The sequence below is a fragment of the Folsomia candida genome, unplaced genomic scaffold, assembly GCF_002217175.1.
Source record: "Folsomia candida strain VU population unplaced genomic scaffold, ASM221717v1 Fcan01_Sc002, whole genome shotgun sequence".
In the NCBI taxonomy this organism is placed as follows: Eukaryota; Metazoa; Arthropoda; class Collembola; order Entomobryomorpha; family Isotomidae; genus Folsomia; species Folsomia candida.
In genome coordinates, this window is record NW_019091194.1 from 1,559,860 (window position 1) to 1,585,080 (window position 25,221).

The 25,221-nt window shown below is 38.0% G+C and overlaps 4 protein-coding genes across 6 annotated transcripts; 2 read left to right on the forward strand and 2 right to left on the reverse strand.

Annotated features, from left to right (window-relative positions):
- The first annotated feature begins 77 nt into the window (after positions 1–77).
- LOC110845270 (adhesive plaque matrix protein) lies at positions 78–3,701 on the forward strand. Its single transcript, XM_022091661.2, has 6 exons — positions 78–302; positions 415–989; positions 1,081–1,212; positions 1,303–1,995; positions 2,083–2,549; positions 2,630–3,701. Exons 1-6 carry the CDS (start codon positions 203–205, stop codon positions 3,393–3,395), a joined length of 2,733 nt encoding a protein of 910 aa, XP_021947353.1. The 5' UTR covers positions 78–202; the 3' UTR covers positions 3,396–3,701.
- LOC110845272 (chromobox protein homolog 1) lies at positions 3,402–5,442 on the reverse strand. 3 transcript variants are annotated; one of them, XM_022091665.2, is made up of 4 exons: positions 5,319–5,442; positions 4,514–4,760; positions 4,370–4,445; positions 3,402–4,307 (listed from the first exon to the last, which is right to left on the reverse strand). In XM_022091665.2, the coding sequence occupies exons 2-4, from the start codon at positions 4,756–4,758 to the stop codon at positions 3,951–3,953; spliced, it is 678 nt and encodes a 225-aa protein (XP_021947357.1). In that variant the 5' UTR covers positions 4,759–4,760; positions 5,319–5,442; the 3' UTR covers positions 3,402–3,950. The 3 variants fall into 3 exon arrangements, with proteins under 3 accessions (XP_021947357.1, XP_021947355.1, XP_021947356.1); XM_022091663.2 differs by having other exon boundaries at positions 5,251–5,399; XM_022091664.2 differs by having other exon boundaries at positions 4,988–5,381.
- Positions 5,443–8,743: 3,301 nt separating this feature from the next.
- Positions 8,744–10,782, forward strand: LOC118434672. The gene is made up of 5 exons (XM_035848728.1): positions 8,744–9,047; positions 9,118–9,408; positions 9,473–9,597; positions 9,671–9,838; positions 9,969–10,782. The coding sequence occupies exons 1-5, from the start codon at positions 8,772–8,774 to the stop codon at positions 10,780–10,782; spliced, it is 1,674 nt and encodes a 557-aa protein (XP_035704621.1). The 5' UTR covers positions 8,744–8,771.
- An 886-nt stretch (positions 10,783–11,668) lies between these two features.
- On the reverse strand, positions 11,669–14,254 carry LOC118434673. Its single transcript, XM_035848729.1, has 3 exons — positions 14,102–14,254; positions 11,804–14,014; positions 11,669–11,724 (listed from the first exon to the last, which is right to left on the reverse strand). Exons 2-3 carry the CDS (start codon positions 13,296–13,298, stop codon positions 11,669–11,671), a joined length of 1,551 nt encoding a protein of 516 aa, XP_035704622.1. The 5' UTR covers positions 13,299–14,014; positions 14,102–14,254.
- Positions 14,255–25,221: the final 10,967 nt, after the last annotated feature.

Sequence of the window (25,221 nt, forward strand, 5' to 3'; positions counted from 1 at the left end):
TTTGCATTTGCATTGTCTCTCAGTCCTGCATAAGCGTCCACCTTAATGAACCAAGGGTATAAATACAACCCAAATTTGGAAGGCCACTCTCAGTCAGTCTGGTGAATCTGGTCTGCTCGACGCGCACCGATATCCGAACGTAAGGACTGAGCCGAAGATAGTTTCCGTTTAGTTTTTAGTTTACTCCATCAACGCCCCGAAAATGGGGAGGATACGGGAGTCGTCGACGCAAAACAGGCTGCTTGCTGCCGTCCTAGTCGTGTCCAGCCTAGTCCCTGCTGCCGTAACTGGACCTGTGATGGGTAAGGAAACTTACGGTTATTTTTCTACGAGGTTTCAGATTTTGGAATTTTCCGTGTTTCTTATTTTTGGTTTTGAAATTCGACACCAATTTTGTTTTAATTACTGTTTTAGGAGCGCAATCCAGTTATTACCAACCACCCGCATACGAGCCTACATACCAGCCGTCGTATGAACCGGCGTACTCAGCTCCGAGCTATGAGCCCAGTTACACCCCCTCCTACCAGCCTCCTAGTTATGAGCCAAGCTATTCTCCACCAGCTTACCAACCCAGCTATAGCCCTGCTCCATCTTATCAGCCGAGCTACAGTCCTCCAGCGTACAGCCCAGCGCCAACATACTACAGCCCCCCAAGTTACAGTCCACCATCGTATCAGGCGCCAAGTTATGAGCCAAGCTACAGCCCCCCGGTTTATCAACCAAGCTATTCCCCACCAGCTTATCAGCCCTCTTACGAGCCGAGCTATACGCCTCCTTCATACGAACCGAGCTATCAGCCCTCTTATCAACCAAGCTATCAGCCGTCTTACCAACCAAGCTATGAGCCTAGCTACCCGGTCAGCTACCCTACACCCAGCTATTCTCCACCGAGTTATCAGCCAAGTTATCAACCCAGCTACAGCTACCAACCATCTTATTCTCCCAAGCCAACGTACTACCAAGAGTACGATAATTACGATGCCATCACTGTAAGTGATAACTGGACATTTTAAAAATATTTATTTTGTTAGTCTGGCTTGCTAATTTATATTGGGGTCGATATTTTTTGCGATTTTGCAGTACAAGGAGTTGAATGTATCGATTCATTGCGGGGTCGTTCCGGCCACGAATGATGACTTCTATCAAGCCTCGAAGGATATCGCACCGTTCGGCAAATACCCATGGGTGGTTCAAATCACGGATGAATACAATGTAATAAATATTTCATAATTGTCATGCTCGTTTTTTTACTTGCCAAAGATTGTTAAAGTATTAATTTGTGATGATTATATCTGATTCCAGAACTTTGTCTGTCAAGGGGTCAAAATTCACAAATCATTCGTTCTCACGGATCGCTCCTGCATCTACGGGTCGACGGATAAATATCGCGTTCGGATCGACGACTGGGATGTGCTCTCCAACTACAACGAGTACGAGCCCTACAGAAACACTGAGTTTAGGATCTGCGACTCCTTCCCGGTGTCATATGATTACGCATCATCCTCGTACAGCTATGGCGGCTCGGACTCCAAACTACTTGTTCTCCAGATTAATCAAGGAAACCTTATCAACGACAAGTACCCTGCACATAGACACATTTGTCTTCCAACCTACTACCAACAATACTATTCACCACCAGCTTACAGTCCACCAAGTTATAGCCCTCCTGCTTATCAACCAAGCTACTCTCCACCAGCTTATCAACCTCCTAGTTATGAGCCTTCATATCAGCCAAGCTATCAGCCCAGCTATTCTCCTCCCTCTTACCAACCGAGGTACCGACGACAAGCGGGACAAGGTGGGTACGGTTACCAACCGCCAAGCTACACTCCAAGCTACTCCCCACCAAGCTACTCCCCACCAAGCTACACTCCAAGCTACTCTCCACCAAGCTATCAGCCCAGCTATAGCTACCAACCGAGCTATGCACCCCCTGCTTATTCGGAATGTTGGGTCGTCGGATGGTACGGATCACAGGCTACTCAACTTCAAAATGTAAGCAACTCAATTTCACTGTGCGAATTTCCAAACTGAATACGAAATTGCCTCAATTTTAACTGGGTTTCTTTCATTATGTTACAGCATCCCCCTGCAACTGAACAACAAGAATCTTCCTACCCTGCCCAGCAATACGGAGGATACGGGTACCAACCACCAAGCTATACGCCAGCCTACCAGAAACCCCAGTACTACCAGGAATACTACGGCTACTATGACCAATCCAAGGTCGAGCGACGCGCCAAGGTCAAGGAGATCAAGTGCCCATCATACGGTTATGGCTACCAACAACCAAAGTCACAGTCCTACGGATACGGGTACAAGTCATATCAGGATGAAGACGTCTGCTTCGTCGGTGTGGACGGTTACGATGCCTGCGTTGCTGACAAGGGGGCTGCTATCTTCTGCCTGGTTCCCGAGAAATACGGATACGAAGCTGGGTACAACAATTACGAAAGTTACCAGTCTTCTTATGGCTATGGGTACAGTCCAAATACATACTATGCGACTTATCCTGGCTATCAGAGCAGTTATTACCAGAAGGATATTACGTAAGTGGAGATAGATTTTCTAAAATGTGTTATTAAAGTCAACTCAACGTTTATTATATTTTAATGTGTTTTTTTTGCAGCGCCAACCAAGCTCAGCCCAAACAGTACCGTCAACGCGCAGTACTGTACGCCATCGTCCACAAAGCAACGACCTGCTCCAAATATCCTGAACCCTCGTACGGCTATGGCTATCAGAAACAAGACTACCAATCCAATCCGATAACGGCGACCAAGGTATCGTACCAGGTGGTGGATGCGATTGAAGATCTGTTCTGGCAAAATGTGATTGACGAGTCCTGCCCTGCGCCCAAGACTTACTATCCTGAGCCCAATGTGCAGTACCAAGCCAGTTATCAACCAGCTTATCAGCCACCAAGCTATCAACCAAGTTACCAACCATCTTATCAGCCACCAAGCTATCAACCAGCTTATCAGCCACCTAGCTACGAACCAAGCTACCAGCCTGCGTACCAGCCCAGCTACTCTCCACCAGCTTACCAGCCGCCAAGTTACGAGCCATCCTACAGCCCCCCGGCTTATCAACCAAGCTACTCTCCACCAGCTTACCAGGCGCCAAACTATGAGCCAAGCTACAGCCCTCCAGCTTATCAACCAAGCTACTCTCCACCAGCTTATCAACCGAGTTATAGTCCACCATCGTACCAGCCGCTGAGCTACGAGCCTACCTATCAGCCAAGCTATCAGCCCAGCTACTCACCACCAGCTTATCAACCTAGCTATGAACCAAGCTACTCACCACCAGCTTATCAACCAAGCTACTCACCACCGGCTTATCAACCAAGCTACCAACCTCCAGCCTACGAGCCCCCACCATACTCTGGTTAATATTTACCTGATTAATTAGGTTTATTCCTCGGTTTTATTTCTTGTCGTCGCAGGTTGATGTTTTGATTTGCTGTATAGTTTACCTTTATTCCATTCGAGCTTTAATCCTAAATTCTCGATCTGCCAGTCACCTTACAATCTGACTCTATAAATTAGTTACTTTCACCACTCGTAACTCTAACCAGATTATTAATACGTCTTCATACTTGTTATCTCATTGATAACTACGTTGTTATAAAAATCGAAAAAAAATTTAGAAAATTGATTGATTCTTGTTGGAATAAATATTTATTGGTTTTCACTTAATCTAAACTTGTGATGCTTTAATTATTTCAAAAGAACTTTTGATAATCCAAAGCTTGCTTTCATTTGGTAAAAAAAAGTTACGTAAGTAATGCACAATACATAATTAATGTTTAATTTTTATTTGTATTAATGTAGCAATGAATTTTGATTATTCTATACTCATAATCTTAATTAGACTTGTTTAAACAAAAGTCAGAACCTCATTTATAAAACTACCAATTTACAGCATAAATTCTCATATCGAAACTTTTAAGAAAATGGTTGTAACGTCGGCATCAGCTCATCCTCATCCTCATCCACCTCGAGTCCTTTCGACCTCAAATTTTCGTTATCTTGTGCAATGTCAATTTTGACCATTTCCGGGGTCATGAGTCCAACTCTGCGATCTTCGTAATATTTAATGAGCAGTTGTGGAATCTTTTCAGCACAAGCTTCAATCGGAACGATGTCCGCATCGTCACAATTTTTCCACTTGACGATAGCGAAGGTTGGCTTTGGGGGAAATTTTACCCCCATTTCTTCTTTGGATGGATCCTTATTGTCGTAGATGACGGTCACGATTCGTTCGGCGCGAAGGCCACGGTCGAAGCCACGCTTCTGCTTTTCCTAATAGCACAATATATAAAATAAGCAAATCTGAATAATTTTTTTATAATGTCAACTCTTACGCTCCAATTCTTTTCGAATTCTTCCATGAGCTCCTCACATTCCAAGTTTTCTTCGGGCTCCCATGTATCAAATTCGCTAAATTTACAAGATTAAACGCACTTATTACCAACATAAATTCATTAAAAAATAAAATTAGATCTTACGAGCTGTATCCCTGCCACTTCAGATAATATTGTGTCTTTCCATCAATGATGCGCTTATCGAGAATCTTCTCCACAATGTAAATCTCCTCTCCGTCCTCATCCACTGGGGGCGATATTTCCTCCACGACTTGAGAATCGCTCATTTCAACACCATCGTCGCCAAACGCCATATCTGCTGCCACGTCGTCGTCGTCCTCGTCGTAGTGTTGGAGAGATTGCTTACGGCGACCACCACCACGGGGCATACCTAATTTATATAAACAGAATAATGAATCAATGAAGAACGGAGTAATTAATTTGATAATTATCTTGTCTGTCGCTTTAATGCCAATTTGATTAGCAAATCAAGCGTTAAATTAAAGCTTGACTTATTAATTGAAATTTAGCACGAGAATGTGCAAAATCAAATTGATTTATCAAAACAATGAACAAATAAATATAGACAAATAAATCAAATTGATTGGGTTTGGTTACAAATTATTGGAACTCCTCTTGCAGCCGGATGCGAATTGGAGGAGATATTTATTTTGTATTTAAGTTTCAAAATAGTTCGAACTTCGAAGGTTTCACTCGTTAACAAAACAAATAATTTGCTAAAAAATATTTATATATCTTGGCCTTGGCCCAAGATTCTTGGGAAATAAATTCTATTTATTTGCTGGGTAAGTTTGCGAACTATTATTTAGCGTAAAAGATAATCCACACTACTATGTAGTGATAGTATAAGCATTACTTACTTTTGTGCTATTCACTGTATCAATTTACTTAACAATAGTTATTTAATAATTAAAGTTTAATTATTTACTTTGTTGTTTTCGATGAAAACTGCGTGTACTTTCTACTTGTCAGACGCCGTAAACTGTATTTGCGCGACTGTCTCATTTTCTAACAACCTTTCAAATGATGAACAAATGCAGCTTCGTTCGTGATTATGCAAATTGGAAATCATGCAAATTTTGTCATTTTATCCGTTAAATAATTCATTTTATTTCAATCACTCCACTTACTACTAATTATTTAATTTATCCACTAATAAATCCACTTTTCCTCATTCAGTCGTCTTGAATTGCAACATTACAATGAGATACATCACGATAGCTCCTACCGCCTGTACAAAGGAATTGACAAGCTGTTATCAATGAATTGCTAAGTTATTATTATGTATTAGTCAAGACCTCGGTGGAAAGGGTTCTCCTAATTCGAAAGTAATTCGCTGCAGAAACACCTCGAACTTCGTCATCGAGCAGCGTTGTGACGAAAAATGTGCCCTGTTCATATGTATTAATTTACGATTAGTGACAAAAAATACAAGATTAATTCAATCAAGATAAGGCTATTAAATAACATCTTATCATAAAGTAAATATTTACTTCGACGTTATTCCCACCAATCCCATTTCTAGCGACCCATGCCTTCAACGATTGCAGACATCTTTGTTGCTTTATGGAATAAGGTTTTTTTGAAAATTTAGATTAAATTTGCATTAATTAACTTAATAGAGTGGATTGTTTACCTCCCTCCCCACCGTCTCCCCGGTCTCGCACAGTACCACAAACCAAACAACGTTGATAATCACAGTGATACTGGTTATTCAAGATAGCATTATTACGAGAGGATAAGATGTTATCATAATTAATTTGAATATTTTCACATATATGTACCTCGTCGTCTCCCATGTCACCGTTCCCTTTTCGAACCCGGTCAGCACGGCAAAACTGTTTGTGAGTATGGCTGTAAAGAAAGCGGTCATCTCGATGATTAAGTATCGTCCAAATATATCGCCGAGCCGATTTAGCTCGGAATTTAATCGAGCAAAGAGGTCGAGGAGGAGGGGCAGCTTGCTCAGGTCGGAGACAAATTGGATCCCCACCTTATCTGGCTGAGAGGCCAATTTCTCCTTGTGGATGGAGCGATACGCGGCTGGGAAATTTTAAGCATGGCACAATTAGTAAATTGACACAAATAATAACGAATGTTTCTTTATATTTTCTTGTATTCATTCATTATTATTTGTTACGTAAGAAATGACTTTGCATTTCCACAATTTTCTAAAATTTTCCAAAATTTTCAAAGTACGTTTGAAAATTTGACAAGATTTAGCAGAAATGACAAATTGCGATGTATCATTTGTGCAAACTTAGTATATGAAGTATACATATTTATCATAGTTGTACACTTCGTATCCGTGCAGCATGTACATAGATTTTATAAATTTTGCAAAATAAGCATGCAACTCATCGAAAAGTATCATATCATAAATTCATACCCCGGATAACACTGGCCAACCCCATAAACAGAAAGCTTGGGATGACATGGGTTGCAATTAAGATTGCGAGCCACCAAGCGCCCCCAACGACCCCATAATACTCCCATTCATCACGATCGCTAAACTTTTCCTTGAAATAGCCACGAAATGATTTCCACCACAAATACAAGGAACAAACCACAATAATGAACCACGACGCGGCTCCCAGCCGTGCTGATCTGTAGATCCTCCGAAAGTTTAGCGATGCAGTGACCCCACCTCGATCTACCAGCGAGGTCACGATCACATTAAGCCGATTGTACAGCGAGGTCGTTCTTCGTGCCAAGCGGGGAATTCCTAACAAGGTCATGACCGTGGCGATAAATTGGCCTGAGACGAAGAGATATTTTGCTATGATGTGAATCGACTGGACGGTTTGGCGTCGGTCCCCAAGAGCGTTTTCCGATTTCATCAATTGCAGATAGAGGGCTACAAGTAATTGCAAATTTTGAAAACTGGGCAAAATTTTGATACCAAATTTTAGCCAAAATTCACACTCAATTATTTCAGACTATTTTAGAATCAACTTTTTACACGTTTGTCACTTTCATCAATTGGAGATAGAGTGCTACAAGTAATTTAATATGCAGTTATTTCAAGCTTTGCATATTTTGAAAACTGGGCAAAATTTTGATACCAAATATCCGGCAAAATTTACACTCAATTATTTTAGACTATTTTAAAATCTACTTTTTACACGTTTTTAATTTTCATCAATTGAAAATAGTGTGCGAGTGCTACTACAAGTAATGTAACATGGTTTAGCTTTGCATATTCTGAAAACTGAGCAAAATTTTGATTCCAAATTTCCGGCAAAATTCACACTCAATTAAATATGAATTATTTTAGACTACTAATTTGTATTTGAGAATCAACTTTTTTTTACAAAACGTACGAGAATAGTAGGCCGAAAGTCCGATGAAAACCATGCACCAGAAAATGTAGAGACCAAAGGCGAATTGTCCAAGGCGAAATGAGGCGACGCCATCCTCGTCAATGTGGATTGGGAAGTTTCCAATGTATTTGGCTAGGCGGAAAAGTGGGGCGAGCGTAGTTTTGAGGATGAGGTGTGGAGGTGTGGTATCCAACGTGTGGGGGGCAGGGGCGTCCTCCATGTTCGAGTTTTTGAGGGGGGACGACTTTTTGGCGAGGTAAATTTCCTTGTAGGTCTGACGGGGGGCTGATGAGGATGGGTTGTAGATGTAGGAAAAGGGTGTCTTTGTCATGATTGTGCGAATATGCAGATCTGTGACAATTGGGGAAATTGAGATTTTTGCGAGTTGTTGAGAGTAAGTTGATCAGTTTTGTCCTCTGGTCACTAAATAATTCTGAATGAAAACTGGAACATTAACCTAAGCTATATCTTTGTCCACTTTCTGAAGCAGAACATGCTCTGATGTCACCATTTTCATCCGAAATCGGGAAAGATGAATGAAAAAATGGTTGTCAAACATGGCAAACGACACCGAATTAGCAGATGGTCCACGAGTTATCATGTCACATGATTCATGTGGTATGATTTTAATGCTTTTCGCCATATGCTGTAATACAAATACACATGCGACGCAGTACACAGTAGAGAATTTTTATGACGGCAATATCAATATATGGGACACTCCCCCATTGTCCACGCTGTTAATTCAGGAGGTCATAACACGTTATTAAATAATTGTCGATAATTCGATACTTATGTACATTGTTCTTAGATTAAAGAAAAAACGCTGATTTAGCAAATAATTTGAGATGCTTTTCCAATTTGCATAGTACGAAATGAGATATGACACGCCACTCTACATGCCTAGGGAGGGACACTAACGTTACCTGGATACTTAAAGTCTAGCCATCGTGGCTCTATTGGTTACGAGAGAATGGAACATTGAACTATGAATTCGTAATTAATATCTCAAACTACCCGTAAAAAAATAGTTAATTAGATCCCCTCAAAATTTCACAATGTCAAATTTAAAAACCGTATCGGACGACCAAGATTTCGAAGGGCGTCTTTCCTCCGCCGGGAATGACTTGGTCGTCGTAGACTTTTTTACCACGTGGTGCGGCCCTTGCAAAAAGATGGAGGGGACGATCGTCTCTCTCGCCATGAAATACCCGTCCGTCCTATTTCTCAAGGTGGACGCGGATCAATGTTTCGAAACTGCGATGCGACACAACCTCAAAGGCGTTCCACTCTTTGTGCTGTATCGAAATATGGAAATTTTAGACCAACTCCAGGTCAGATAAGGGATTATCCATCAGAAATATCACTGCTAAATGATTACTCCTCCTGTAAATCATTTCCCAGGGCGCCCAACCCCAACTGCTCGACGATAAGATCCTTTTCGCCGAAGCAGAGCATCGCCATCGTGGTTTTGCTCGGAGTACGGACGAAAACTTTCTGGCTAAACAGATGGCTTCCTTACCAGACGTCGGACCCGTGTCGGAAGTGACCTCCTTCCTGGAGACGACCGGGTGTCGTGTGATTAACGACTTGTCCCCATCCTCCTTCGACTCGTTCCTCTCGGGAAAGAAACTCATTTCAGGAAAAGGGTCGGGAAAATTACTGCTCGTTTACACCTTCAAGGAGAAATTGATCGTAATTTTTGTAAAACTTATGAAAAATTCTGGATAAAATTTGACATTTTTTTTTACATCTGCAGCTCCACTCGTTCATTATAAAAGCCAAGGCCGACAGTGGTCCTAAAGTTCTCCGTTTTTTCGCCAATCATCCCAAAATCCTGGACTTTCAGGTCGCTGGACAACTCGCACCGTCGCAGGAAGTGACGTAAGAGGTTTTGGAGGAATAAATGCCAATATTTGCATATGTGCAAAATTATATCAATACATTTTTTTCGCAGCCTCTGTCCAGACGACCTGACTGGCGAAAGAGCCATCGAACTCCGTGCCGGAGGTTTCAATTTGGTCACAAATCTGCAAATATTTATCGCCGATGTAATGTCGACAACATGGCGACCATCCGGCTACCATAAAGTGGAAGTCGACTCTTTAAAGATTTTCGGCGCCCCGTAATATTTAGATACCTATTTTCGTAGTTAACTATAGTTAGCTTATCGACAAATTTTTGCAATTTTTGATAAATTTGTACAAATCTGTGACGTAATTCATTGAAGAAAATCAGTAAAATTGAAATTACAGGGTCGTCTTGAAGGAAAGAGAGAGCGTCCAACTTCCAACTTTCTCTTCCGCAGCGTCACATCCAAATACTATCGGCGAAACTTCTGTCGCCGAACAAGGAGAAAACGTCGCCCAAGAAAACAACCACTCCTTCCCGCAAAATAATGACTGCGATCCTGCCAGTGGTGCGTGTTCCATCGAAATGCGAAAAAGTGGACCGTACGCCGAACCTCCACTAAATCCTAGAGAACATTTCATGTTTGGCAGTAGCGACACTACCACCACCACCACAAAAAATAATTATCACCACGACCCGTCCGCCATTACAAAAGCGATGCCTCCACTTCCGGTTCCAATTTCCACAAATTCCGGTCCCTTTTCTCAAAGTTCCAATTTGCAAGAAGTAATTACCGAAAACCTGAAAAATCTTAGGATATCGGAAACCCTTGTGGAAGAACCATCAGCTCAACAACCTTCCACAAAGAAGAATGCCCTACAAGATACTGTCGACAACATGATGACGGACGACATCCGGTCCTTCTTATCGGAACATAGGAGACTTCAAGGGCAAGAAGTCAAGTCAAAATCTCGTCAGGTTTCGAAAGCGTCCTCCGTCAAGAGCAACAACAATGCGAACAATGGGCATCTCCCGAACCACGAGTACATCCTCCTCCCCCACACGAAGGGTACCGTGTCCTCGATGAACAAGCAGGCTCATCCCAAGGCAAAGGCGTCGCATCAGGTAGAAAAATTTGGACCAAACAACCATCCCAGTGGGAAAATGGGAAAGGGCAAGCATGGCAAGAGTAAGGTGAATAACAAGTCCACGTGGTGAAAAAGAAGTGTCACGAATTATGTATGTAGATAAATGCATACGTACAAAATGCATGTGATCAAATTATTGTTTGTGAAGTCTAAAAAAATTTCAGTATTAATATTCTTGCTATCTCGGAATAAAAGTTAAATCTACATTCAATTTTTTAAAATTTAGTTTATGGCATTGATTTCCGACTAAAATTTCCACTATTTCCAAAAATCCACCCAACTAGAACCCGAACGTTACAATAACGTTAGATCAACAGTGTTGATGCACTACGTATGATGTCCGCCTAAAGCGTGTTAGTTTAATGTTACAAAGAGGGCGGAGCATAATGGTGTGAGCACTGTGCCCGGTCGTGGCTACAGCATGTTATCAACATTGGTGAAACTTGACTTGGCCGTGCATTGCAACAAAGTGTAACATTGGCTTATCGTTGTCACAATGTTTATGCTTGCACGGTGCGCAGTACAGGGTGGTTGCACGTTAAAATCATGTACAAAAATGTTATTTTTCTCATGAATTTATTTATTCATATCGTACCCAAAAACAAAATGAATAACAATATTATTTTCATGAACAAAATTAAAACTATCCATTAAATATTAAATATCTATTATATCTAACTTATTATACTAAGACATTAAATATTAAAACTTCTTTTACTCTTCGCATAACGGGACACAGAAAAAAGAGTTATCTGCACTAATAGGAAATAACATAACTTTACATCTTATTTCAGATTGAGTTATAGTTGTTGAACGGAAAGCTAAATTAAATACCTTTTGAATCATAAATTTGGAACCCTTACAAGGCTTAGTAAAATACTCTGATTGTCCTTTAAACTTTCTCACAACAAAATCATTTTCACTTTTCTTAACAACAATCACAACACAACCAGTTTTTAGAATACAACCACGATCGTTAATTTTTTTTGATATATGGAGATTGTTTTCGATCCTAAACGTTGTGTTTGAAACATTAGACTTTTCTAACTCTATCACCCGCCTAATAACTTGTGGAAGATGACGACTCTTACCCCTCAACATTTTCTTCAAAGACTGCATACTATTTTCAAAAGCAAAAGCGTTGACCTTTTCCAACGACCCAAACTTATCAGCATCGTCCGTTAAATGAATTAGCGAATGAACATTGTAAACCAAAAATTGATCATGATATAGCTTACCAATATTTTTTGTAAACTCAAACATTAAATGTCGGGCGTAATTATACCAATTACGATTATTTGAAAGCAAAATTCTTGTTGCAATACTTAAAGCCATAAAATGCTCATATTTTTCAGAACTAAGTAAACCCTTTAAAGCAAATGGGCCAAAATACAACAAGAAATTTCGGAGCTCTGTCGCCTTCCAAAACTCCAACTCCGAGAGTGGCCTTGGCTTCCTATTAAACTCCGAGCAAACAAATTTTCTAAGTTGAATCAGTCTATCTGAAATTTCATATATTGTATACTTCCCTTCCTTGTGCATGGGTCCTCTTTTCCAGCATTTCAATAGCTTTTTAACAACTCCCAAACAAATAAGGTGCATGTAATCAAGAACAACCCCAGAAACCATGCCAACGCCTAGCCCAATTAATGGGGAAATACCTACATGATGATTGGCGTCCTCCTGCCCAACAAATCCAATATCTGACCTTAAATCCGCTTGTAAATTTTTAAATACCACGCGACCTAACCATACGCCTTTATCAATGCAACGGTCACAACCATTATAACCATTAAATGCTGAAGTTTGCTTAATAAGATTTCTTGCCGGGGCATCTGCAACTATGCACTGTAGTCTAACTTGATAAAGAATACCATTAATTCTTATTCCTTCCTGTGACAGTTTCTTAAATTCTGTTACAAATGGTTGGAGAAACTCGCTGACATCCACAGGTTTGCTATTATCGCTGTAATATAAACCAATTAAAAATGGGACATTATTCGCTACGTTGATACATCGCCCTAGAATTGGCCAAAATTGTTTTTTGCTAGATTTACTAATTGGTAATCCATCAATTCCTAGGATTATCCAAAGCACTCCATCCCTTGGTATTGTAAACACCTTAGATAAGAATAACAATTTTTGTTTCAGCCCAAAATGATGATATGAACCACCCTGAATCTCGCTAATTTCATAATTTTTTGGAGTCCCCACTAAACCCTTAGCACATTTTGGTAAATTAGAACCTGTCACATGTGCAGATAAAATGCCCAAAAGATCATCAATGGCAGTTGACGTAATATTATGCTGTACTGCCCAATTAGCTAACCTGTCTTTTAAGTCAACTTCTAATTCGTCACCCTCAACTAGATTAGAATTTAAAATTAATGGGACCTCATTTAATTTAGAATTTGGTTGTAAAAATATCTGACAGTTTGACCCTACTTCATCTTCTTCCAACATTAAAGCAGGCTGCTCTATTTCTTCGGAAACATTAGATTGAGCTAACACCTTATCGTGAATTTCCTGTTGTATTTTCATAACATTTGATTGAATTATCCGTCTTCTATTTCTACTCGCTGACATAATTCCTACTATAAATTTATAATCTTCATAGACAATATTATAAAATGCCACACAATAGTTATTTACGACTGAAACGAAGTTTGTCCATAATGATTTGCTTGATCTGAATTTCTGTGATTCCTCCTAATGAATTTACAAGTTTTCTGTTTCGTCTAGTTGCCGCTGCAAAATAAAAATGTTACTAATTAGTAGGGTAACTCAAAAGCATATATATTTTTACATGTAGGGTTTATACTCACCGATTAAAGCGTCATTAATTTTGATAAACGAAGAGTATGAGATTTTGTTCAGCCCCTTTCCAGTGTAGCTCAGTTGAATTCTCACTTCTTTACTGAAAACACGTTTTAAGATTTCTGTCACTGTTTCCTTGAGGTCATTTCCTCCAATTCCAATCAAATATTCTACCTGTTAAATTAACGATGAAATATAAAATGATCCACCATTAATTAAATTACACTTGATTTGAACTAAATTGAACTATTAAGCAATTACAAATAAATTGTATTCATCCACAAGTTGAAGTCGTGTCTCAAAGGCGCCAAGTTCTCCCTCGTTATTTAATGGAAATCGAGGAAGAGTAGAGAAATCCAGCACAGGCCTAGCAATTGGCGACACTCCTGACTCTTGATTCCTTTTAATCTCTGTTAGAAGCCCCCGAATATCTTTCTGTTCCTTCTCAATTGCTGCAAGATGATTGATAACAACCTGCTGAAATCCTGAAATTACAAATAAACTAGTTTACACCAAGTAATAAAACAATAGGTTAATTGTTTCAAAAATCGATTATAGTTATACAATTTTACCCAAAGTTAAGTCTCCACTGCTGGTTGTATATGGCCCTGGCACAGGGATAGAAACTGTTGCTGGGTGTGAAAGGGCCGTATTTTGAGAATTTAAATTAAATGAACCATCCAAATTCAAAAGAATGGTTTGAGAGGACTGCTGAAATTGTTGATGATCCCCCGCGACTTGATAAGCTGGAGCCACGGTTATTGAAGGAGCGACCGAAACACTTGGCGGTACTAAATAACAATTCATCAGGTTTTAGCGATAATATACTTTTAATATATCATTGAACAGCAAAAAAATTACCAAGAAAATTTCCATCCGGCTCAACAATGCTTTCTGGGCTAAAGTCGGCATCATCTTCGGCTGAGACCACAACACTAGGATTCAAAATGACCGGTATTTCCTCCTCCTCATCTGATCCGGCTGACGAATTTGATTTTGGGGATGGCCGAGAAGCAATTCTTTTTCTGGTCCTATGCTGTTGCTGATCTGATTTAGTTTCGATATCTGACATAGCTTCAGCTAATTTCAATCCATCAGTGGCCTCCTCATATGTAGCTATATAAAATAAGTTACCAAAATTATTATTAATTAAATCAATTGAATAAATAACATTGAAAACTACCAAATCGTCCTAAAACTCGACAATCGTAATCATCCCAATCCGAGCCAGGCCTTAATGCTTTGTCCTTTTTCTTATTACTAAAAGCCGGAGTGACCTTCTTTGGCCATTTACACTTTGTTTCGTTATCGAACAGAAGAGATGACGGGATTGCCTCAACAGAGTTTTCATTCGGGAACAGCACGACAACAAATGGGCTTTTCACTTGGTGCTTAGGTCCCATTTAACTTAATTTAAATTAATTTGTAATTATTTAACTAAATCTTGAACGATTAGAAAAATTGAGAGTGTGGATTAACTTCACTAAATGTGTGGAACGGAATGCGTGGTTAAAATGGCGGAACGTGTTCTGAAGTGTGATTTTAATCATCACAGCAGCTGTAATTCACGTTGAATAAGAGTAAAATCAGCGCTGCGGATTCACAGTGAAAACGCGTTGAGACACTATCTCAACGCGTTTCAGCAACGTGAAAATGATGCGCTGATGCACTGTTGATAAACCTGGCTTGCGTAACATAGTGTCAATGTTGATTTCGTTTTTTTCTGCTCTTTAATGTAACAGTGCACAAATCGCACCTTAAAACGGTTGTGTCAACGTTATTTTAACATCGGGTTCTGGCTGGGGCACTTTCTATTCTTTATGTTTTCTTTGCTGTTTCGGAAACCGGAAATTTCAACACCAAATAAGACGCTCTTTATAGAATTTATTCTAAAACTTGAAATTTAGTTACATTTCTTGTACATACATGTTTAGAAAAATATGCATATTCATAACGAGTTAATTGCAATTTACGTATAATACTTGCAGATCCATGATCCAGGTCTTCCCTGATTTAATATAATTTTACTCAAATGTAATTGTCAGTATCAATCAATCAGAAAATGAAATTATTATAAGATTCATATGAAATTCAATAATTCATTCGATATCCTTCATTATTCATTAAATATTCATATTACATAATAAATACATATCTCCAGCTCTGCAACAACCCCCCTTGTCCCTCGACTTTCTCTAAAACCCATCCTACCCCTCTCGTTCGCCCATATATTGATTCAAATCACATGACAAATCCACACAACCGAATAATATCTTTCATTTCATTCCTTCTTTTTGGAAACCTAGCACACACAAGTGAACTGAATACTAAACGGGCCAACTAATCCAATTTCTCTGCCCCGAATCATCATCATCAAACATTCTATTCTTCCCCAATCAATGGATGTGAACCAACAACCAACAAAGTTCTGTACTCTACAGTGGCCGCGGAAGCCGTGGGGACATTTGGGGACATTAACATTGTAGGATAGGGGAAGGAGGGGTTTACATAACATGGGGAGATGATGGGGACATCGAACGACCGTGGGGACAATGTCCCTCTGTCCCCGCGGCCACTGAAACTCTGTCAACTTTTGCTTCCTAACTTACTTCTTCCTCTTCACGGTTCGGGAATAAAACTGTGAATCTCGAAATGATATACGCCAACCAACTGCTGTTTCCCTTCAAAGTAAATATTTAGTAGTGGAAGAAATCTGCATTTTTATTAGTTGTCTAAATCTTAATTGTTTGCCTGGTTGGTAAGTATCGTTACATGCTCTGTGTTGTATGATTTCCGTAATTTGTATCGTATTCTTTCCCGTTATGTTTACACGCACATTATTCCTAGGGGAGCCGTTAGAACGACGAATTAAGTGCTGGAGAAAGGAAGAAGGGTTCATTTAGTCTAGTTTTGTAACAATCTCTGGTCCATGTGTTAAGTTTTACACGGTCTCCTGTTTGTGTGGCGAGGAGTTCAGTGGGCACTATTTACAAGCACTAATTACATTACGAGTTATTGTGTACTTTCTCTCATGTCACCATGAAAGACGAAAATTCGTCCAGCCGCAAAATATCGGTACAATTATAAATATGTATACCCAAAAAGCAAAATTTAATGTCTGGTCCAAATTTCTGTGATGATAAAGACATTTTTCTCCTTGTGGTCTGGTGTGAAAGGTCACCCTGCATGGTCGGCCACCCTTGGAGAGATGAACAAATTTCGAAATGCAGGACATTTTCATAGCTACAACAATGACGTTGGTTGGGGTCTCATGTTAAAAATCAGTATTGTAAAACTTGGGCGGCTTCACACATTCGGAGATACGAAGATGACTTGCAATTCGTTCATATTTCGAATGAAATGGTGACAATTGGAAAATATTCCGACATGAATAGAGTTGTTTTTAACCAGTGGTAAATACAATGTGATCAAATATTTTCAAAGACTTGCTTAAAAATTTCCGATAGTCGATACGAATAATCCAAAATATTTCCGACTAAATTTTTTATCATAACGTAACATATGTTCTATGAGATAAATAAATAATGCTTTGTTCACATATGTCATGCAAACCTATAATCCTATTTCGCCTACAAAACAAAGGACGCCACACATTTTACAACCGCCTACACCCCAAACTTTACCTTATTCTTCATTAATTGCTCTCCTTCTTCTTGATTGCGATGAATTGTCCTATTAAAAGTCATCCCGTACCCTTAAGGGCACTCTTCCCACCCATCCCACCACCACCAACCACCCGGCAGACGCTCGGCGATAAATAATAAATAAAATATTATCCGTTCGTACGTACCTACGCTTTCTCATTATCAAGTCATATCCTTCTTAATGAAGTGAAATAATAATAATACGTATGTAATGTAAGTGACCCTGTCCAGAGGAGGTGCATGCATTTATTGCCCAAAGAGACGATCGACTGACTGACCAACTGAGGAGGGATGAGTTCATTAGCAAATATCCGTCCAAGATCCATACATTACAGCTGCATGCAACCCTTTATTAGGCGACGACTATAATCCTATCTGTCCAAATATCTACTCTGTCGATGTGCAAATTAGAGGTGATGGTGGTGGCCGTGGTGCGGGTGTGACTCTGAGCAAACAAAGGGTTGAAGAACAATCCTGTTTTCCATTTTGGATAGAAACATGTCATTACATGGGTATCAGTAAAACTGTATATTTTCATTTTACTCGACCTCAAGCATTATCACGTTGTGAGATCATCCGTCAACTCTTTTCGTCTCAAATTCCCCTCTACAAAAATTCGATACTAATGACGCACATGTCGGATTTTTCCTCTACTCTGCAAGCCAATTACGTAAATTGTATCAACCTATATATGTATTTGTATTAATAAAAATATTCAATCATGAAAAAAATATCATACAAAATGGATGAAATTTTATACCAAACGGAGAAGACCTTGCCCTGTCATTTCACATCCAGTCCAATCCACCCCCATTATTTATCCACCCACTAAAAATTCTGGTTTCATTTCATATATTTTATCACATTTTATCATTATTTAGCCCAACATGGTAGATACATATAAGTAAAAGAGACGGAATAAACCCCTCCTCTCTTTCATTTTTGACTAATGAAGAGCAATTATGCCTCATCAGAACCAATTCGCTAATTGTAATTACACGTTTCACTTCTCTACCAAATAAAATATGTAGCAGCCAACAGCCTCGTGTAAGGGGACGACCGACCAATTGTGTACAGTTTCTTCCTCTGCTTTCTGCCTACCCTGCAATTATCATCAACAAACACAAAGTTTTGTCTTGGATGTAATGATGGGAGCAGTTTCAGAAGAGTATCAGTTTTTTTTCTCTCCTTTGAGAGGAATAAGTATCTACATTTTATTTATTTTTGGTCTTTTTTCTCCTTTGATGAAGTGGTGCCACCGGGTTTCCACCCGAGTTAATGGGACTCGGTATACACACAATCAAAGAAAAAGGGTTGGTTGTTGATATGATTACACAAAATTATGGTTCGAATTTTGGTCGCAGTTTTGTTTGTTGGCTTCTTATTTACATACTTTGTCATTTGTGGTTTTGCTGGATTGGAGGGATTATTAGTATAAATAAATGTGGTAGGGTTTTTATTATGGGTGGATTTTGAATTAGGGAATAATTTGGCTTGGATTAAAATGTCGTATCAAATCCATTATCAAGGCATGGAGGATTTGGAGGCATGCATTTTCTAAGGAGGATTATGTTTTACTTGTTCTTTTTTAATAAAATCTATACACACTAAATACGTAACACGGAAATTTATTTTCACCAATGGCATCATAATGTAACAAATTTTCAATATTATTCGAATTTTAAAAAGAAAGTAGACACAATTCCCTCGTTTACTTAAATGTAAATGTAAATAACTTTTTTTCTTTGAAATGATTTTTGTCGTATTTAACTGAAACATGAGGCAAAATAATAAAAGTTTGACAACTAATATATATTGACCAGTGAGATGTAATAAATTTTGGAAAATTTTGTGGAAACTAAACCTGTCAAAAACGCGTTATATAAATTGGTCAATCGGAAACCTTCGACCACCAACAACATAAGTTGCATTATTTTTATTTCGCTGACATTTAAACCCTTCTAGCCCAAATTAAGAATGCTTAAAATTTCAATTCTGCACAATTCAGGTAGAGTGGCGATTTATTGTAGTGCATTACATAAGGCCAACTCATCTCAACTAATTTAGCACTTGTGGGCAACACTAGGTACGCCACGGCTTAATTAAACTTCCATTTTACTAAAAACTTACAAACATTATTTATCAATCATCTTATCAAATATTCTTCAAATATTTTCATAAATTCAGTTAACACAAAATGCATAAAATTCCTCCACCCTCTTCCAGCTTTCGTAGCAGTTTTTAGCTCGGGTTTCTTTCTCACAAACGTGACCATCATTCGCAAATTGATGAGACAAGACGAGCCACGCCTCCAACTTTTGTTATCATTTCTGTCTAATAAGTACCATACACAAGTCCTTCCCATCCAACAAATACATAGATACTCACGGGCTAAAGGATTACTCGTGTTTTGTGAGTGTGTTAATAAATATTTTTTTAATTTGTGAAAATTCTCTCCAACTTGGGGCACGATTCCATTTATTTTATACACAACTTGATCCACACGATTAGATCTTGAAGGAAATAAGAGGTGTTGAGTATGTGGAATAATATTTGTGGCGTAACATTTACTTGTGGGAATTTGGGATTCTTGTCTCATAAATTGAACGTCATGGTCAAAAAGTAAATAAAATGTGGATTGAGTGAGATAATGCTATGAGAGAAATTGGCCTCGGCACAAAAATTATATAGAACTTGTAGTAATGAAATAAAAAATAAAAATAGAGATAATTTTTTTAGCACACTTTATGTATTTCCTCCGTGTCAATAAATAATGCAATAAATGGAAATAATTAGTTATGTTGAAATTCTTCGAGGGCAAGTTAACCACAAGAAATCAAGCGGATTTTAACAATTTTGACAGCTATCTTGCACGTTTCGATGTTCAAGAATAGATATTATTTATGATTCATCGGTTTGGTAGGTTTGACGACGCTACGGATTTTTGTAATATATTTTCAGCACGTACAAAAAGATGAAGATTTTCTGTCCATAACGGTTGCACAAATAATTATGAAATCGCATGAGTACAATTTTATGTTTCTGCAAATTTTGAATTTCCATAAACCTCACAAAAATTATGACTTGTAACGAAATAAAAAATAATAAACCGTAGTAACGTTAGAAGTAGCTCACCCTGTCTTATTGACTTGGTTATAACTTACGCACCAAAGGTGCGGAGTAACCCGACAAGCCATACTTACAATACAATTCGCGAGCAAGGTACGCATATATAATGATTTGCTAGAACTTTACCAAAGGTGCCGAATAATCGCGCAAAATATACAAGTATAAAAGTTATACAATTTTGCACCATTGATGCAGGATAATCGAACAAATAGATATAGTATTGTCATATAATTTTGCACCAATGGTACAGGATAACCAGAAAGAGCAGGCATATAAAAATGATATAATTTTGCACCAAGGGTGCAGAATAAGGAGCCAAAATAAATATCTAATTTTGAAATAATTTTGGTTTTTCCCCCGGGGCCTTGAACTCGTGGTGTTAAATTTTTGACACCACCTTTCATCCAGTTATTCTAAACTTATGGTGCATGTTGCATCGATTCTCCCAATTATTTAGCATCATTTTTGATAACCGGTTGTTTGATACTAACGGTGCAACTTATTCCAATGTTGGAGTACTTTCTCGATCAACTTTCCTAATTGATTCGCACCATTTCCGTTCGGATTGTTTGATGCCAATGGTGGGACTAAGTTATTCAATAATGGAAATGGGGATTATTAATTAGCATCAATTGATGCAAAAAAACTCGCGAACACACGGACGGACAGACGGACAGACGGACAGACGGACAGGAGGAATTCAATAGCTCTCGTGCTACGCAGGGCGAGCTAATAATGAAAAACCTACAGTGCAGACTCCATATAGCCCGAGTCAGGGACAGAGTCCCTGACTCCTCCAGGGTCACTCTGGTTAAAATTTGCTCACTTTTAGCTTCATATCCTTTCGTGAGAAGCCATTAGGTATCACCGTGCCGGATTTAATGTTTTAAAGTAATTTCTAAAAATCGGTATGGGTCACCCCACAGGGTCGCTCCAGATAAGAATTTTACCAATTGCATGTCATATTCTTCTATTAAGACCCATTAGCAATCTATCTACCAAATTTCAGCTTGGTATGACGATTTTGAAAAGTCGGTATGGGTAACCCCGTAGTCCCTCAAGATGAAAATTTTTCCAACTTGAAGTCATTTTTATCTATTAGGAGCCATTAGCAACTCTGTACCAGATTTCAGCTTTCTACGACAACTTTGAAATTTTGGTGCACGAGACCCCACCCACTCCGATGACCCCCACCGGTCAACCACTTGACCGATTTTGCCCATCTTCGAACTCGTTTCCTAACTTTGTCCAATATGCATATGGTAAAAATTTCAAGTCAATCGGTTCAGCCGTTTACACATTTACTAGGACATTTACTAGGACATTTACTAGGACATGAAGATTTTATGTCCATCATTGACATATAATTATGACATGAATAAAATTTTATGTTTCCGAAAATTTTGAATTTCCATAAACATTATCAGTTTGGTTTGTCTGATTTGGACGACGCTACGGATTTTTGTTACATTTTTATCATCTATAAGTTCATGAAGATTTTGAAGAAATGACCAAGGTGATTGCAAAAATAATTATGAAATCACACATGTAAACTTTTATGTTTCTGAAAATTTTGAATTTCCATAAACCTCATCATACCAAAACAAAACTTGATAATTTTATGTCCTCTATTCTGTAAGTGCAGAGGTTAAGACGAAATTATGCAAAGTTTTATTTTAAAATGTTTCCATCTAGTAAATATATTAAATTGTGGGGTGATTGGTTCGTGCCCATTTGTTAAGAGGGGGTGGATCCCAGATTCATTTTTATTGAGATGGGCCAAAATCCAATTATCTCGGAGAGCGTCTCTCACCACTATTATAATATTATTATGATTTAAATTTCCAACATTTTTGTATTAATATAAAGTTCGGACATACCGAAAATACTACAAATTAAAACCAAAATTACAGAATAAAAAAAAATGAACTTTTGATTGATATTTAACTTAGAAAATGTAATTGGTGCGCTTGAGAAAATTTAAGCAAAGTGTAAGTTCTTGCAATATGAATTTAGCACCATTTTAAATCCGGTTGGAAAACTATTTAGTATTTATTTTCATATTCTAGTATGCGTTGTAGGTAATGTAGATTTTGCATAAAATATCTAACATAATTTACATTTAACAAATCTACTGCTTATTAATTTGTACAAAATTTATACATTAGCTTTTAATATGCACATTTATGCAATTCTAGATTATGACATGCTTTCTACATTATCTTCTTTCCCACCCACTCATCCACGTCGAATTATGGATAATATAAATTTGGGACCTTTTCAGGCATGAAATTCCAAATTCTAACAATATTCAGTATTCATACATATCGTCGTTGAATACGCAAAAAGAGCCAACGAGTGTTTATTCGTTGCATTTCTCATAGCAAATGTGACAATGAACAAATCCGGTTAGCTCTTTTGCATCTTCAACGACGATATTCGATCAGAAAACCCCACGCGACTTTTTTCCAGAATTGTTCTCCGCTAATCTGATAATTACCCCTTTTAGGTTGCAGTTGAGGTGAAAAAGCCTGGGTTTTGTTACGCAATAAATCTATTGAATCGTATTGAGTGGGAAGTGCGGATAAAGGAGGAAGCCACGTGTCAACAAAGGATGACATAATGCCCGTTGTCACAGCATAACAGTCAAGTGGACTGGACACACGACCAGGCACAAGTTCGGGTTTTCTGCTCCCGAAAATCCGACAATTCTTCTCGATGTGAGTGATTACATATATGTACGTGTGTGAATCAATATTGTGAAATATGTCACATTTGTAAGTACATGTTACCGTTTTAAATAGAGAAATAATTATGGTGTGTGACAGACAAATTATGAGGATGATTTAATATTGTGATAAGTATGTTCTGGATGTGGTTCCGTGTAGTTTTAATTCAGGATGCTGTGGGATTATAGAAAGTATCAAAACCAATTATTCTAAATTATTTTCTGTGATATTTTTGAAATATGAAATGAAAAATTGTCATAAAAGATGTAAATATGTCGTTTAAAACGTGTAGATATTTCAGAATTAATTTTCTCCCATGCTCAGAATGCATTGCAGTCGTATAATTTTTTAAGTCTGGCTGAATATTACGAATTTTACGAAAACTTGCAATTTATCATCAAATCATGAAAATTTTAAACAGTATGAAAATATTCTACATGTTTCCCCGCATATGAAAATTATTCAAGCTTACAGAAACAAAAGTACATATGTAACTCTCATTTCTTCTTCTTCCTTACCTCTATATTTACCCAGGACCCACCCACCAATCTTCTTTCTGCATAAATAACCCAGCTAAATGTGAACGTGTCTCATTTCCAGTTTTTTTTCTTACCGAAAAAGAAAATCTCATCGGCTCTCTCCAGGTCGGACAAATCAATAAGTCGGTTCCCATACTTATACTTATTTACAAAAGCACAGGTACACACGAAGACACAGGTATTTATTTAAGCGTCCCCATAAAACAAGAAAAGTCGGCCTGATTGTGCACCTTGGCGAGGATTGGTTTGTTGTGGGGGTGGGCACGGCACGATTTTTTTGTTCGTTTGCTTAAACGATCTTCAAACCAGGAGAGATCCGTAAAATATGAACAAAATGCTTCACACCTTCACTTTCCATTTCTCAGTATTGATTATTTTCAGTCGACAAAGTTTCCCTTAATAAAATGAAAACTTGGAAGCAAAAAATATTCCAAGAATTGATTTTGACTCGGAAAAAGTTTGAACTTTTTTTTGTCGAGCACAATATTTTTTATACTTTTAGATTTTGTAGAACTTTCCTGAATCCGAAATTCAGGAAATCTTATACCCCGAGTTAATTTTAATTTCTCCAAAAATTTCCTAATTTTGTGTCAACATTGAACAATTAATCAACTTCTTTTAACAAAAATACCTCGTTTCTAATTAAAAATTAAACTTTTGTTCTTAGAAAATTCGTCGTTTTTTCTTGTCTCACCTCATCAGCCCTTATCCTTCACTTCAGTCGGATTTGTCATTTTATTTACTTTTCTTGTTAAACTTTTGATCAGGATCTTTTCCTTCCTCTTTCGTTAGTTTTCCTCCGGTGGGACGACGACGTGGGACATGGGAAAAACGACTCACTCCCCTTGTCACCGAGTGAAAGTTGTTCAAGTTGATCAAATAAAGCTCATCCCTCTTCCATGTCCCGTAGTTCGTTTCGTTTCCGAAAATGGGGAATCGTGGCATGAGTAGAATTTCAATTTTGTATCAAAAAAAGGAGACAAAAGAAACGTGACGACATTTACAATCTAGTCCTCCCAACTTTCATATTTCGACCCGTATTTATTTTTCATGGGAAGAATGACGACTAAAACTTTGGCGAAAATTTGTACTTATTTATAAATGTAGAGATAAAATTGAATCTAAGGAAAGAAAATCGGAAAAAAGTATGAAAATCTCAATATTTTTAATTTTGCTAAAATTTTCAAATACAAATAACATCTTTCAAATTTAAGTAAATATCAAAATCATAAAAGTAAATTAAGGACGTCAAAGTTTACCAAGTTTCCAAAAATTGTCCAGATTGCATACTTAACTACCTTGTTAACTTAACTACCTTATCGATTACTGGATAATATTCCCTAAATTAGCGTATCAATTTAACTACAAGAATTACATATTTTCCATCTCATTCGTTTCGTTTCATAACCACAAAAATAAATACAAAAGCACATTTATTTATTTAAGAGAGAGAGAATCGAATGCAAGTTTTCTTGGCTAGTTTCTCGCTTAGCTTTGTGATCTTTTACTTTGTTGATATCGACGATATTGTTGACTCTCTGTTGCTGTTTTGCTGCTTCAAAACTCAACTTTATGCAACACAATGCAGCGCAACCTTCTCTCTCTTCCATTCTTTCTTGATTGGAACGTT